Genomic DNA, 16,935 nt, shown 5'->3' with positions numbered 1-16,935 from the left:
CAAAATTTTCTGATGCATAAAAGTATTTTTAATCGTAAAATGAAAATTACTTTGCTTGATAGATAGGGAAGATGTGAAAAAAAAGGAATGAAAGAAACATTGCTTTTCAAACCTAAAGAATTAATAAAAAAAAAAAATTGGATATTTTGCATATGAAAGCATTGTAATATTTACTGATAACCTGCCAGATTTCATTAACATTTACTTACTAATTTAAAAGTTATAGCATGAAAACTATAACAAGCACAAAATGGGCTGAAAGAGTAAATACTGAAATGGTATGTAAACTATATGTTCTGGTTTTGTGGGATTAAAATTTTCAACAGATTTGGCATTGTCTTTTTGTATTTTCATTGACCATATACAAGTTTGTTTTTTTTCTAATTATGTAGAGTTTATCGATGTCGGAAAAAAGCAGCGGGCTTTGGATGCTCTTTATGATGTCATCAAAAGTCGTAAACATCGCACATGGACCAAGATCCATGAACCCATCATGACCAAGTATCTGGAGCTCTGTGTAGAATTGAAAAAGAGTCATACTGCCAAGGAGGGACTTTTTCAGTACAGGAACATTTGCCAGCAGGTCAGTTATTAACCCTAACAAGACTGGTCTTCCTATGGTCAAAGGCCATATCATCGCATTTGTAGCCTCACATTCAAAATTGTATTGAATTACTATTTTATGAATTTATATCAATAAGCTTGGTATCAAATTGTAGATTATAATTCAAAATTTAGTATTATACATTAATTAATGTCTTGATTTAAAGTAAATGTTAAATCTTAAATATTGATTTTTATGTGTCACATGGTATGTTGAATGCAGCATTAGTTCAAATTAGATGTGTGTGATACCCAAATACATATATGAATATATGGTAAGAACCTCCCATCTTTTCTATTTTCTGAGATATTAATATATTTACTGAATCAACCAAGGTGACCCTGCCCTTCTCTTCCCTTTTTGAAAATACTTGCTCACGTACATCTGCTTCACCCAGTGATGTGTGTATAACTAATCAAAATCACAGAATGTCTCGATAGTGGTTTTCTCAGCCTCAGTGAAGTATTTGTTTGGGAAACTCTTTTCATACTAGATTCCAAGTGGTAAGGTAAGACATTAGTGAGCTCGAAAAATCATATTCTTTTACACCCAAATACAGCTTAGTTACTAAGCTTGATAAATTATAGTTCAATTCTGTGGTATTGATATAATAATTTATGATTTTTTATTTGAAAATGCATATATAAAACCTAAAAAAAATTATTTGTTTTACATCCTCCAGATGCAAAATTTGATAAGACTTGGCAACTTATGGCAAGTAGCAAAGAAGTACAAAAGTTCTTAACTAGAAGAGATTGTTTTCTATACTTCTTTATTTACTGTTCATTGTTTTTGTTTTTTTTACTATTTGTAAATTGTAATAATGTATATACATATATATAATGTATTATAACCAAAATGTGAGAGTATTTTACAAAATACTAGTCCACTATAACACAGCCGAGACAGGTCACTTTGTAATGGCTAGTTTTATATACAGGAATATGTCATTGCAACTTCTTTAATGTTAGTCAGGCATGGCTGAAAGGTGAATAAATATAGATGTGTAATGTTATGAGATTTAAGCTATTTAGACTAAATGTTTATGTTATAATTTATAGTCATTCTAGAATGAAAAAGCATAATTTATATCTATTTCAAAATTTTTTATGGTAGTTATGAGGTCTGTCAAATTGACCAAACTCATACATAAGTACAATAGTAAAAATAACAGATAAAATATAAAGTTTTTTTTTCTGAAAAACGTTGGATAAATATCTGGAGTTTCGAGATCTCTCATGTGAAATTAGAAAATTTTCTGATGCATAAAAGAATTTTTAATCTTAAAATCAAAATTACTTTGCATGTTCGATAGTCAACATTCTAAAAGAAAAATGTTACTTAAAATATCTTTTAAAAAAGAACCTGATAATTTGTGTATGTAAGCCTTTTAATATTTACTAATAATCTGCAAAATTTGTGAAGATGTGTTTACTGTATTAAAAGTTATAGCATGAAAACTATAACAAGCACAAAATGGTTACAAGCTGGGACTGAGCCCGTAGTGAGAGATTTAACAATTTTCAACATAACCTCTGTCAGTTGACTGCAAATTTGTATACTTCCGTGAATTGGTTGGTCTTTAACAAGCAGTTACATTTAACTTGATTTTAATGCAATCACTTGCCACTATCACATCTTTTACACAGAAAATTTAACATAGATCATAGGTTACAATGGGGTTTTAAAAATGCATACTGTAAACACGTGGGTAACCAAAAATTGTGTTTTTGCTAAGTGATGATACTTGCACAATGATTAAACAGTCAAGCAAAAAGATGTACAAAAAAGCATTTACGTTACATTTAGCTTGGTTCTTGGGAGTTTACCAAAACTTCTGATGATATTGTGTTTGCTTAGATTTCAGTGGTTCAGTTATAGTCTATAGGCCTCTTCGATGAAATTGTCATTTGGATATCCACCTGATCATCTGTGATGGAAGATTGCTTTTCAGTCTGGAGGTACTTTTGGGCAGAAAAACTGTACTCACAAGGAACACTCATAACTAATTGACACAACTGAAGCAAGTGCTAAAAATTCTTGATAGACTTCTGAATTATGTCGGTATTGAAAAATAGGATTTTCTTTCTTCTGAAAGAAAGCCATAAGTTTTAGCAGAACAGGACTGATAAGACTTACCAGCAAAAAAAGTAACCACTCATAACTTATTAATACAAGCACAACAATTGAAGCAAGTGCTAAAAATTCTTGGAAAATATCATCTTAGTTCAAAGCAAGTAGTGGATAGGATTCCTCAAAGTTTAGTTGGCCATAACCCCAAGGCGGGAACTTCATTTGTCAAAAATTTCATCACATTGCTGTGCCTTTGTGAGTATTGTTTCCATTTTTTTTGCCACTGTATTGATGGGGATAACTTGTTCTAAATTTAAAGGTCACCATGGAAACTGATTATTAACATATTCCAGACTTAATCTGTTTGATAAGACTAAATATGGTAGTCTAAAAATCAGCATATCTAAAGCTTCCACTCATATTACCTTAAAGATATGTTGTCTCTGGTGATTTCACTAGTGTTCAAAACTATGACAAGGAACGACAAGACAAAATAAACATTCATAGTATACACGCTGTGGCAGTGTTTGTGACAAGCAGAATTTTTTGACATCTAATATATTATAAACACAGCAGATCAGTAAGTTAAACATAATTACACCAACAAATGTATCAATATGAGCATTAAACAGATTAATTTACTACATTTTATTGCTAATAGACTGTTTAGATATGAAGTCTTGAAATTTGTAGCAGATATAGTGTGTCATAATCTGTTATTTTTTAAATAAATAGTTTTTTCTTCTGAATTATTGGGTAAAAAATACTGGCAAAGTCATTTAGTACAGGTTATATCATAATCTTTTTTAATATTTTTAATTCTCTTAATTTGATATATAATAGAAGACTTGTTATGATTAATTAAATTTTTATGTTCATAAGTTTATTTATATATTGTTTGAAATATAGAACATATGATGCATACATCTCAATGAACTGTTAAGTAATTTGACAAAAGTTCTAAAATATTTGCAGTGTGTATTTATTATTTGAGTTTCCAACATTTAAGATCTAAACATTGAGAATATGCATATTTATAATTATTAGGTGGATTAACACCATAATTGTTATAACAGGCTAACTGCTATTTTCTTAAATGCATTGTATTATTAGATTTAAATAAATGTAAAATTAGTTAATTTAATAATTATGAAAAGGTTAAATTGTGACTAAGTGCCTTGCATAGTATACAACTTCTAAATGATGTCAGTATTTAAAAATAGAATTTCCATTCCATCAAAATTGTGTCATAGGCTTTAGCAGAGTGGGATTGGTAAGACTTATCAGAAAAACAAAAAATCAAGTATGAACAGTTTCATGTCAAAAGTTAATTGTTGTGGAAGCAATGATTAATCATGATTATTGTTTATAAAAGATATGATAATTATAATGCACTTTAAGTTGCACTTATCATTGTTTTACTTTTATAAGTACAATCATACAAATACAGTATGGAATGCTGATATATAATTATTATCCAGAGAAAAGCCTACAAAATAGACTCTGAAACAGATAGTTACACCAGAGAATCTTGTTTGTATTTTATCAATTATTGGGAACCTCATGTTCAACAGAATTGGACCTGCTTACTTAGTTCAATAAAATGTTTTTAAATAGCAGCGGAGCCTGTAATTATTTGTATGTAATACAACTTATAAACTGGGATTCAGATATTTACTTTAGGATTAAGAGTTCAAGAGAGGATGGGTAAGTAATTCTGATAAATTTAACATCCAGAGAAGTATAAGCATTGAAATTATTTATTAACAGCTTGAGTGATTTTAAAATTTTTTTTTTTATTACATACAAAAACGGAGGTCATATATTTTGAACCAAGTCAGCTACAACATTCATTGATTCAAGTTGTTAGGAAATTCTTTCCAGCAGTTTTAAAATTCAAATTACTCTGGTTGGAAAATATTTAACTGTTGTGTATGTAGATTTATGCATACCAACCCTCAAATTACTAATTTTTATACTGTTTACTATCAGTTGGGTCCATATATTGCATTGTATTGAGTAATTTTATTTTTATTACAACAGCTATTGTAAAGAACTGACCAATAAATTGGGTGGACTTGCTTATTTTCAATTTGAAATACATAATAAACTCCAAACAGTAATTATTAAAATTGATTGCAAAATTATGAGGTTTTTGTTTCAGCCTTATCTGTGACTTGTATAATTTTTTTTTTGGTGCATGTATAGCTTAGAGGACTGTGTTTTGAAAATTGACAGTTTTATAAATTGTAGGGGTTAAACTTGTTTTCATGTACTACTTACATGATCATGTTGGAAGAATATTTGTATGTAACAGAACTTGAACAAATTAGAGTATAAACTACATTATTTTAAGAGGCATTAGTAATTTTTTTTAAACTTAAAATTGTGATTAGGTTAATATCAAATCCCTGGAAGATGTTGTTCGTATGTACTTGAGGTTGGCGGAAGAAAAAACGGAAGCTGCAAGGCAGGAATCCCAGCAGAGCATCCTGGATATTGATGATTTGGATCAAATGCAAACCCCTGAGAGGTAATGTGTTGTTAAGGAAATATAAGTTTTGACTTTGAACTCTGCAAAATAATACTTATCATTTGATTTTCTTAGTTATATTATTTTTTAGTTTTTGCATTTTTGAATACTTAGAGGTTAACTATGAAAAGTTCTCTCTATCTAAATGTGCATAGTTATTATCTATGTATTCAAGACAAGATATAATCTAATCAGTTATTTTTTAACATATAAATATGAGTTTAATAATTCTGAAAATGATTCATTTAATAAGATACTGTCATCCACTTAAGTACAATATGATCAATCTCTTCTGGTGTATGTATTTGAATTTGTTTTATGGATTTACCTCTTGAAACTCGGGTATTTCAAAAAGATAATACTGTTAATTATACCTAATATAATAAAACTTGAGACTTGTATTTAAAATTTTCACCCTATATTTGTAGACTTCAGTTTTTTTTTGCATGACTTTAGCCTCCTTTTGAGTGCTGTGAGTAGTGAAGATACTCAAGATAGGAAAGACAGGGTTGTTCTCACTCCATGGGTTAAGTTCCTGTGGGAGTCTTATCGCCAGTGTCTAGAGTTACTGAGGAACAACTCTAGAGTTGAACGTCTCTACCATGATATTGCCCAACAGGCATTCAAGTTCTGTCTCAAATATAGTCGTAAGACTGAGTTTAGGAAGTTGTGTGACAATGTAAGTTTCATAAGTAGTACTAGGTGAGAATGTGAGTTTCATAATAATAATAATAATAATTTTTGTACGTTGTACATTTTTGTTACAAAATCAAAATAAAATAATACAGGAAATCTATGTTATAAACATAAACCCAAATTGAAGATATTACACTTGTGAAAAAACAAAAAATTGGAAAATAGATGAAGATAAAAAAGATACATTCAAGTGAAAAAAGTCAGTGTGATATTAATTCTAAATACTGAATTTTCTGTGGCATACTTTATAAAAGTTCAAAAAACTATTATCTTGCAGTTGGGCCTAGTTAAATGTATTTTACCTTCACTAGTTAACCACGGGATAGAAAGTTTGTTTGTATGTGTATTTAAGTGTGATTTGCATTTGTATTACAGCTTCGCACACACTTCAGTCACATACAGAAACATCAAAACCAGCAAACTGCTGTGAATTTGAACAATCCAGAAAGCCAAGCCATGCATCTAGAAACACGTCTTGTGCAGTTGGATATAGCTATTCAAATGGAACTTTGGCAGGTGAGCTTTGAAGAAAAAAAAGCAAGTGAATAAAGTAATGATAAAGAAATAATGGAAATTGGAGTGATATATTTGTTTTGTTTTCATTCCAAATTTATCTTCTTTTATGAGTTTTGAAATAGTTTCAGAAGAATATTCAACTTTTTTTATGGCAGTAATTTTATGGGGAATTACTTTTTGTGTGTGTGTGTGATATACATATATGTCTCTTAATTATTTAATAGCAAGGTATTTAAAGTGAAAAATACAAATTATTTTCAAGTGAATGTATTTACTGATTACATATTTATCATTTGGCTGGCTTGATCTCTCTCATAGATTATAATATAGTATACACTGGAAACAATACTTAAATGTCATTTTTAAAATAATTTTAAGATACATTAATATATATATATATATATATACACACACAAAATGCTGACAAAATAAGTAATCGGGATCACTTTTAATAACCCTTTAAGTCTTTCGGCACAGGTACCCTTTACTGCGCATGACACAAGGTTTTAGTGTCTTACATTCAAAATTTTATTGAACTACTTTTTGTTTATGTTATACCAACTAGAGTAGCATAAAATCTTGGCTAATAATCCATATTTTAATGGTATACAAGTTTTAACTTCTTAATTCTAAAAGGAAATGTATATAAAAAATTTCCACTAGTGTAACACACATAACAAATTACTTTGCACACGGACTATTCAAAACAAATACGAAATATATTCATGGACAAAACTTTATTTTATTTTAGTAAAAGTACTTCACTAAGAAATATGACCTTTTTTATGTGAAACCCTTGTAATATTAACTGAAAGACTGCCAAATGTCGTGAAGATATACCCAACCCAATATATATATATATATATATAGTTATAAGTATTAAATTTATGTAAACTTTGAAAGAGTACAGAAGGTCATGTGACTCGATCAAATCAACCGACCCCGTGTCGGAAGAGTTTTAAGCAACTGATTTTGTTAACACCAGCTCAAAAAATATTTGCCTATTTTGATTTTTTTAAAATTACAAGAAACTTGTGGTGTATACTTTATTGCTGACTGAGACAATTTTTGTTTTATAGCAACCAAGTATTGTATATGAATAAAAAAATATTGTGCTTTTAAAATTGTTTTCAGTTATGTTAGATGTATTTCCATTCCATTTTAAACTGTTTAACAATATTAATTTCAAGTGTGTTATACCTACCTCTTTACTATGCACTACATTTGTATTTACCTTTTAAAGGAAGCGTATAAAGCTGTAGAGGATATTCACAGTTTGATGGCACTGTCTAAGAAACCACCAAAACCTCAGCTGATGGCCAATTATCGTCAAAAACTTGCTCTTGTATTTTGGAAAGCAGGAAACTACCTGTTCCATGCATGTGCATTGTTTCGTCTTTTCCATCTATCAAGAGAACTCAAGAAGAACATAACTGCTGATGAAATCCAGAGGTAATATAACATCTGTGGCAGCTACTTTAGTTAGATTGAAATTATTGTAGGGCAGAAGACATTGACTTACTTTGTTAATTGTTACATTATTTTTGAGTTAACATTAACTTTGAACAAAGCTTACATATGAAAAGTTTATGTACAGCATTCAATCTTTGTAATCTTTTATTATAGATTAACATTAGGATTTTAAAACTAGGTATTTTATACGTTTAGGAACTTCATATATATCAAATATGAACTAGAGGGATGGAACTTGTAAAGTTTTGTTGATAAGTTCCTTTGGCTTCCTTGTTTTTGCAATATTATTTTAAAAATAGAGGGGGGAAATATGTACAAAATGTACCACATTTTTTATAAATAAATGATAGTGTTATATAGTGTTAAAATTATAAAAGAAATATTATATGGACCTGAAAAAATATTCCCCTCCCTTCACTTTGCTTAGAGGGAATTATTTTATTATTAAATTAAAAATTGAAAAGGTTGTCTTGTGTGTGCGTATGTGTGTGTAATAATGATCACTGTTAAAACCTATAAGTATTTTATTTATACATGCTTTCTATGTGTGTGTGTGTAATTTCTTACCTAGGATGGCATCCAGAGTTGTAGTTGCAACACTTGCCATTCCTATGCCACCCAATCGACCTGAGATTGACCGTCTGGTCGAGACTGATGAAAATATCATTGATAAGAACAACAGGATGCTAGCTACATTACTGGGTTTATCTAATCCACCGACAAGATCATCACTGGTCAAAGATTTGGTATGTGCGCCTGAATATTTTATTTACAATTTCATTTATAGAAATGGATTTTGTAAAGTGCAGCAGGATAAAATAGGGCACATTTTCTAACTTTCTTTACATGCCAAATTTAATTAAAAAAACAATATACAATGAGATAATTAAAAATTGTTCATTTAAAAAGAGAATGGGGATTATCAAAAATATACTGAAACAAGTTAAATCAAAATACTAAGAATTTATTTTCAAGCCTACAACTAATCTTCTCAAGCTACAAATCCCTATTTCACTCCACTAAAATTGATTAGTACTGTAGAGATTGAGTCAAAATTTTAATTTTGTCTAACAATTGGAAAATCAATGTTTTTGCTATTATCAATATTTTAGCAGCTTTAGCCATTGGGACAGATGGTCTTGAGTGTTGTTTCAAGAAGAAGTCTGTTCTTTAAGATGTTAAATTGTAGTAGTTTTTGGACATTCTGTTCTTTGTGCATGATAATGATTTCACTCTAAATTGCATATTTGAGATAAAAAATTAAAATATTTTGTACCACCAACATAGTTACAAAGAAAAGTAGGCATACAGTGCTTCGTCTGTTGAAAGCAAGAAGTCTTACTCCAGAAGTCAGTATAAGTTTCTCACTTTTTATGTACATTTTTTTTTTATAAAAGTAACAAAAGTGTAACAGTTAGAAACTTGCTAGGTTACACAAGAAAATTTGATGAGAAAAAAAAATTAAACAAATTTGATGTTCCGCATCCTAGCATATGTACATCATGTACTGTGATTGAAATTTATTCATGTAGTGCTTGTAACTTAATCGCTTGTTTACACAGTGTTTCCTCACTGTGAAAATGGTTTCAGTATTCACTAAGTTCTTCTAAATGAACCCAGCTTGGCTCTAAGAACAAGTATTGTATAACTGTCTGTTACAATATGCAGTCATTCTAGAAAGCAAAAAAGGCAAATTAGATTTATTTCAGGTTATTGATTCCATTACAGTTAGTGTTAGGGTAAAGAAGAAAATAAATAAGGTAAGAAGTTTTACCAAAAAAAAACTGTTAATCAAGGAGGTCATAGAGGTTATGCAAATGAAATACGAAAAACTGTGAAATGAAAAAATTATTTTAAGTCATAGCATGAAAATTCTTGCACTCAGATTAGTCAGGGTCTGAGTTCGATTGAGTCAGTAAATTCACACATATATTTAGTAAAAATACTTGATTCAAATTTCCCATTGCTTTGTTACAACATACTTATAATGTTTACTTAAAGCTTATTTTTTATATCCATTCATCCATCCAGAGGTGCCTGTTAAATTCTTTTGTTATGGTAAAATAATTGAAAGAGGATTTAGCTGCTTCTGGGGGAAAATAATAAAAATTGGATATTCATTCATACATTGTAAAATTTGTGTTTGTTTGTCTGTTGTTGCTGTAACCATGTATGGGTATACACTTAACATATATATCAAAATTCTAATTTTATATTTCATACAGTTTATGTAGTAAAATCAAAAGGTTTATCACACATATATTGAAAAGTGATTAAAAAGGCAAGCTTGCCAGTAGTATGTATTCATAATTACAAATTAAAAGTTTGACAAAAAATTTTTTTCTTTGTACAGTGTACCCATTTTGACAAACTGTGTTTAAAACATGGTGTTCCTTGATCTTGAATCAAAAAAACAAGATGCAACATTTTTTGGTCACTGTTAACATTAGCACTATCATCTGTTTCTTGTATGTTTTGTGTTGTCACATTTCAAGTATAAATAATAATAATAATAATAGGTGACCAAAGCTCACAGGCAGTAGTCAAACCTTGAGTATGGTTAATTAGCAGAATTATTGTAAATAGCTTATGTGTCATTCATAGCTTAATTTGCTTGTTATGTATACACGAATTATAATAAAATAAGTTTAACTTCCATGACGTTTGTAACAGATATGCAGTGTTGGGCGCATTACTAAGAAAAAGAAAGTTCATGCTTCAGAAAACAAGAAACAAATTGTCCTTACATATTAGTTAATTAAAAAATAAAGTAACACATTATATTGCTAATTACATGTTACTCTCTGCATTTTTTTTTATCCTGTGAAACAATTATTTCTATTAATTACTTTTTTCAGTATTATAATGAGGTGTATATTGGAATATTTTTTATACTATTGTAGAGACGGCTGATATGGGTATAGAAAACTTTTATTTGAAAAGCACAAAATAAATACATTTTTGACCTCTTTAGGTTATTTATGTATATTTGAACATTACTATGATACTAACTTTCACCTACTAAATACCCTACAGTAACTTAGTTATGGTGGTTCAGACAGGTTAGTTAGAACTAGGTGAGTAATTCATTTAATTGGATTTATAAATTACCTTTGAGAATCAATTAAATCAATTAGTATCACATAGAATAATTGACTAATCAAAATTATAATTAATCAACCAATGTCATACAAATAATCAACTAATACAAATTGGTGTTTTCAATTATTCCAACTGTTCAAGTGACTAAAATATTGCAATTATGATTTCTCATTATTATGGGTTATTTTCAGTTAATTCAAAGTTGTTCAGTTTAATTGATTAGAGTTACGACTCGGAGAAATAATCAATTGATGGAAATTGAGGTTTTCAATTATTACTATTTTTGATTATTCCAACTATCCAAGTCTCGTAAAAATAATTAATTAGTTGAATGTAATATTTAATGAAGCCAACGCTTAATTGCATAGTAAATTTCTCAAGATATGTGCATTCATTAAAACAAAGATCTTAATTTTTTTTTTGTGTAAACTTGTGAGAAAAATTAAAGAAATATAAACAGTTATAACATATAAACGTGATTTTCAGTATAAATAAACCCTTTTATTGATAAGTTGATGACAGTCTAGTTTACAATTTATGTTCTTAACATTAATTCAGTGAAAAGTTCCACATGAAGTTAAGAGAAACCTTAACTTTCTTCTCTTATTGCAAATTTTCTTTGCTTTGCTGCAACTTGTGTATTTTTTCAGTGACTATTTTACATGTATGTTGGTTCATGAGTGAGTTCAGATGACTTTCTTCCCAATAAATGAGGAATAATGTATTGAAATTGGACTTTTTAAGAGCATAGATACACTTGTAACATAGCTGGTTAGAAAATCACAATTAGTGAAAAATTGTATGAGTCAGTGTCTATAACAGTGTCTAAATCTTAATGTTTAGAAGTAGAGTTGACTGGAGTATCAAAGCTTTATTCTTCAGATGTATTTCTTTCCCAGTTAAGATTTGGAGTTATACAGTATGCCCACCCACATCTTCAAGACTTGTATCGGTGGTTAGAGGTGGAATTTCATCCACTGAAACTCTGTAATCGTGTCTCCCAGTGTATTGACTTCCTCAACAAGTGGGAAGATTGTCCTGACCTGAAGCAGTACATTCCTTGTCTGCAGAACCTAACAATAATGCGGCTGTTAAAGGAGGTAACGTTCTTTGTACAAGATGGTATGGTCATGATCTGAGAAAGTATGTTCACTTAGGGTTGTCTTCTCAGCTACTCCCACAGATGAGTGTTTGAGCCTTGATCATTTCTCTAAAGTATAAAATGAAAAAAAAATCATATTAGTTAAAAATAAATCAAATTTATAATATCTTCTAAAAACATATAACAAAATTGATGATAATAATAAAGCATGTAATCTGTTTGCTATAATTATAAGTTTAAAGCTTGAAATTGCAAATCATCATTTCAAGCCAATGGGTTAAATAGGGAATTTAGGTTTTTCAAAGAGTACACATTTGTGAATGATCCTGTTTTTTTAAGAGAACATGTAATACATCTGTATTGAATTCAATATATGGCATAACTAGTAAAGTGAAATTTTTTTTTTCATACCAAATACAATAATCTTACACTTTCAGCATAAATACAGTACTATTGTTCCTTTGGCTTTCAAGAATGTTAAACATGCCATTATATAATGTTAAATAGTTATTCTACAGTAAGTTCTTGTTATCACTTAACTTGAAACCTATTAAAAAAAAAAAGTAAGAAAGCATATGAATATGTACGTATTGTACTCTTCTTTTGAAAATAATAATTGTGCTACGTATTTATTATTTGTTTTTCTCTACAGCCTATTTTACTCATACATGTTTTTAAGATAATTTGTTTTTACAATTTTGGTGGTAACATAAACAAAAATAAAGATAATTTAGACATTAAGTTAAATAATTTATGTTTTAAGGTCTGTACAGTTATAATCATTTCTTCAAAACAAATTTAGGTAAACGTTTATCGAAAATATTCTGCATGATATGTTGATTTTATTATTAATTAATTATGTTAATTTCCAGGTATCCCAGGTTTATCACACGATTGAGCTGACACATTTAATGGAACTCACACCTTTTGCTGATAAGTTTTACCTAGAGAAAATGGTTGTAGAGGCTGTTCGAAGAAATGACTTGCAGGTAATTACAAGTATTCAGAAATAGTTTCTTGTTTTCTTTTAGTAGTGTTTTTGATTTGAAATTTAAATCTTGAAAAACTCCTAGAAGTTTTACCTACACTACAAAACAGTGTGATATTCCTTTTAGCTAACTATGATATCAGTATCCAGATTTTTACTTAAATATTACCTATAATATTTGTGATTTTACGACATTACAAGGGCTACAATTTCCATCTGTTTTGGTAATGTAATAAAAATTTCTGAAAAAATAAACTTTGTTTAGCTAAATTCAAGATACAAGACCAAACTGAAACAGCTTAGTTTCTCATTAAATTTTAACCACTTGTACCTGTTAATGTGGTATCTTGTATTATGGGAAATCCCAAAATAGTAACTTTTATAGATAATAAATGAGATGGAAAAAATTGAATTATTTCTGAAGGGAGACAAAATATTCTGCCTAATGATGCATTAGGAATCATTTTTGTTTGAAACAAAATAATAGTAGAAGACTTGTGTTCACATTGGATAACATAAGTTCAGCTAGAGAAGTATTAGATATATTTTTAAATGAATTTGTTTCATGTATTAAGTAGAGCTGGCCGATTTATTTAATTACCTACAAACAGCAGCTAAATGAATTAGTGTCACATAAACAAAGCGATTAACTTAAATTATAATTAAATCAATAATCAAGGTTAATGTTCTTGAGTACTCCATCAGTCAATTAATTGAAATTCCAAAAATATTGATTGTCACAGAAATAATCAACTAATTAGTAATAATCAGAAACATTAAGTGTAATTTCTACTCTTCCAATTATCCAAGTAATTGAAATATTGATATAACATTTGTTTGTTATACAGCACAAAGCAACATAATGGACAGTCTGTTCTCTGCCCAATTGAGGAACACTGCACTAATCTATTGTAATAGCTTGAGGGGGTAATTGACTGATCAGTTGGTAAATACCAAATTTCCCAGCTTTACTCTCAAGGTGCAGGAGACAGCATAGTGTAGCTTTTGTTAATGTGAACACCTAGAAATGTTTGTGGCTGTCTTTTCAACTGAATGTAGCATTTTGGTTTTTTTTTTCATTTTAATAATGAAGGCTGACACAGTTGAGAACAGCAGAGTAATTGTACAGTCCTCATAATTTCAGTCAAAATATGTGGTACTTACATCTACTGGCCAAGTTAACATATTAAGTCAAAGACATGTATTAAAAATAGGTCTGATTAAAAAGACAGATTAATATAGCAAAACAAAAAAGATTTACTATTTTTAACAACTGTGCCACAAGATGTATCCTGGTCAAAGTAATATGTGCAGACAATATCTGATGTTGGAATGAGAAGTGGTGCAAAAGCAAGAATTCTGATCATTCTATAGGTAATCAACACTAAAAAACGTTAACATGGCTGACTTGCTGTATTTGGCTAGAGTGAAAGAAATAGAGGAGCTGTTGTGTAGGGTTCTAAATATGATAGTCTACAGTGCTGATATTGCTTCCCCCCCCCCCCATCAAATATAATATTAGATTATCATTTAACTGTCATGTAAGGACTGTATGTAGATATTTGTATCAATTAACAAATACAAAATTAAACCATTATTCATGAAATAATGATTTCTATAGCTCCCAAAAATTTGTATTTTAATCCAATGTCAGTGGTAGAAAGCTTTTTTTCCTCCCTCTTATATAAATTGAGCAAATGAACCAAATATTAATGAATAATGTCTTTCATTTGCTGGGAATGAAAAATAAAAGTTAATATGCATGCTTTCTCTTAAACATCTTAAATCAGATATATTCTGTCTATCTATGAGTAATTATTTGCATTGTTCTTATGACTAAATCAGTTTTATCTTTAATTTCTAGGTAAGAATTGATCATCGCCAAAATTGTCTTCATTTTGGTTCAGAACTTACAGTCTCTCAGCATGAAGAGATGGTTGAAGGACCTCACCTCCAGAGTATGCCAAGTGAACAGATTCGTAACCAGCTAGTGTCTGTCCATTCTGTTCTTCATAAAGCAGTGACACTTATCCAACCAGAGAAAATAAAGGTTAGTTTGGTTTTTCTTTATAGTTGTTATGTGTATATCCTGAAAGGGTTATAAAGTACTTTGGGCTATACATTGAAATGTTGAATGCTGCATTGTAACTTAAGGATTATGTTGTGAGATTCTGAGAAAAGAGCTCATTGAATTGACATCATTGTGAGTGTATCGTCTGTAGTAATGATTGCTTCCAACAAAAAGTAGAAATGGACTAGTTTGACAAAGTTATTATTTGATGACATTAACATACACTTTACCAGAAATGTCAGCTTTCAATACTGCATGATCCACAACAGATTCTGCTAGTGTTGTGATGTGATACAACCTTAATGTTGTATTAGCATTAATTCATTTGTAGCAAATGTTCACAGTATCTATTTCCAACTTGTTGGTTATCCATTGGAGTACTGGGGTGTAAGACAGGGTATGTATCCTTATACTGAAATGTGTGTAGATCATGATATCATAGGTACATCAATAACACTTTTATAAAGAAAACTATGAAACCTGCTGTTCTGAGATTGAAGTAGATAATTTGACATGTTCCTGTGTGTGTATATATAATCTAAGTAAGCAAGAGAGGAAAATGTAATTATTATATGTGCTCTTTTGTTTTGTAAAACTTTTTCATCAGCATGATTCAAAATGATTAAGAAAGTAAATCTTTATCTGTTAATGAAGATTAATTGGCAGTTCTGGATATTTACCTAAACACTGTTGGTACGATGAACACTTGCTGGTTCGTACAAAGTAGTTTTTTTGTTGTTGATGTTTAATGTTTGTTTTTTTATCAGAACTGAATTTTCAGAATACAAAGAAATTATGAAATATAATTAATAGAAATAACCAATAATAGCATGTGTTGATGTTACTATCAAATACTGTCAGGGTTTGTGTATATAGGTCAGGATTCTTCTACAGTAGGTATCTGTGACTTGTTGTCAATAAATGGATGGCACACAGTCCACTTGTTTTAAAATAATATATTCAAAACAAGTGAAATGTATGTACAAAAACTCATTACACTATTGGTTATCAACGTTGTGTCTAAAACTCTAAGTAATTCTCTTTTCTTTTCAAAAGTCCACACAGGCCAGTTCAGTTACTTTAGAACACAATTGACAAGATGAATTATTTCTTCTCTCCTCTTTTATCACAATAGAATAGTGATAAATTCATTTACCTCACCTTTTTGGTTACCACAGTTTTATCCAGAACTTCAAGTAATTGTCTCCTTTTTGTCCATGTAGGTGGGTTCAATTACTTTAGAAGATCCTTTGACAAGACAAATTACTCTCCTTATCTCTGTTAAACTGTGAAACTCACATTAAATATTGCCTTTTACAACTAAACTAACAATCATGCAGTCTAAGTTCACTTTCACTAACTTCTTTACAAATTGCCTTTCATGGCTAAACTGCCAATTGCTCGGTCTTGATCTATCTAATTATCTTTCACTTGCTTTTATTTATTTTTTTTTTATTTTTTTTTAAAACATTGTTGGATGCCTATTTATAAATATTCCAACTGAGGCCTAGAACTTTCTATCCATCTAGTGACAAGAAAAACTTAGAAACTTCGAGTAAGATGACACCAACAGTATTATAAAAGCCAAGTACAACAATTAAACTGCATACACAATGTATGACTCGTATAGAGTTACATAATGAAGTTTGTCATAACTGTTGCTTTTAAAATACTGAATTTTTAAAACTTGTTATGAAAACTAAATAATCATTAAATATTAAATCACTAAATAAAGTAAATAATAACTCTTAAGCTAAACAGTCTTGTATATATATAT

The 16,935-nt window shown here is 29.4% G+C and overlaps 1 protein-coding gene across 1 annotated transcript in view; it reads left to right on the top strand.

The window, feature by feature from the left end:
• The window catches only part of LOC106465988 (eukaryotic translation initiation factor 3 subunit A-like), a 45,100-nt gene that overhangs the window by 6,527 nt on the left and 21,638 nt on the right, over positions 1 to 16,935 (top strand). Inside the window, exons 2-10 of the mRNA XM_013926237.2 lie at positions 393 to 583; positions 5,074 to 5,210; positions 5,667 to 5,889; positions 6,282 to 6,422; positions 7,666 to 7,874; positions 8,467 to 8,641; positions 11,897 to 12,097; positions 12,972 to 13,088; positions 14,952 to 15,137. Of these exons, the coding sequence (XP_013781691.1) occupies positions 393 to 583; positions 5,074 to 5,210; positions 5,667 to 5,889; positions 6,282 to 6,422; positions 7,666 to 7,874; positions 8,467 to 8,641; positions 11,897 to 12,097; positions 12,972 to 13,088; positions 14,952 to 15,137 (1,580 nt within the window). The remainder of the gene's footprint in view (positions 1 to 392; positions 584 to 5,073; positions 5,211 to 5,666; positions 5,890 to 6,281; positions 6,423 to 7,665; positions 7,875 to 8,466; positions 8,642 to 11,896; positions 12,098 to 12,971; positions 13,089 to 14,951; positions 15,138 to 16,935) is intronic.

This window comes from Limulus polyphemus, unplaced genomic scaffold (genome assembly GCF_000517525.1).
Source record: "Limulus polyphemus unplaced genomic scaffold, Limulus_polyphemus-2.1.2 Scaffold2114, whole genome shotgun sequence".
NCBI lineage: Eukaryota > Metazoa > Arthropoda > Merostomata > Xiphosura > Limulidae > Limulus > Limulus polyphemus.
The sequence above is the reverse complement of the archived record's forward strand: the minus strand, read 5'-3'. Positions and strand labels throughout refer to the sequence as shown.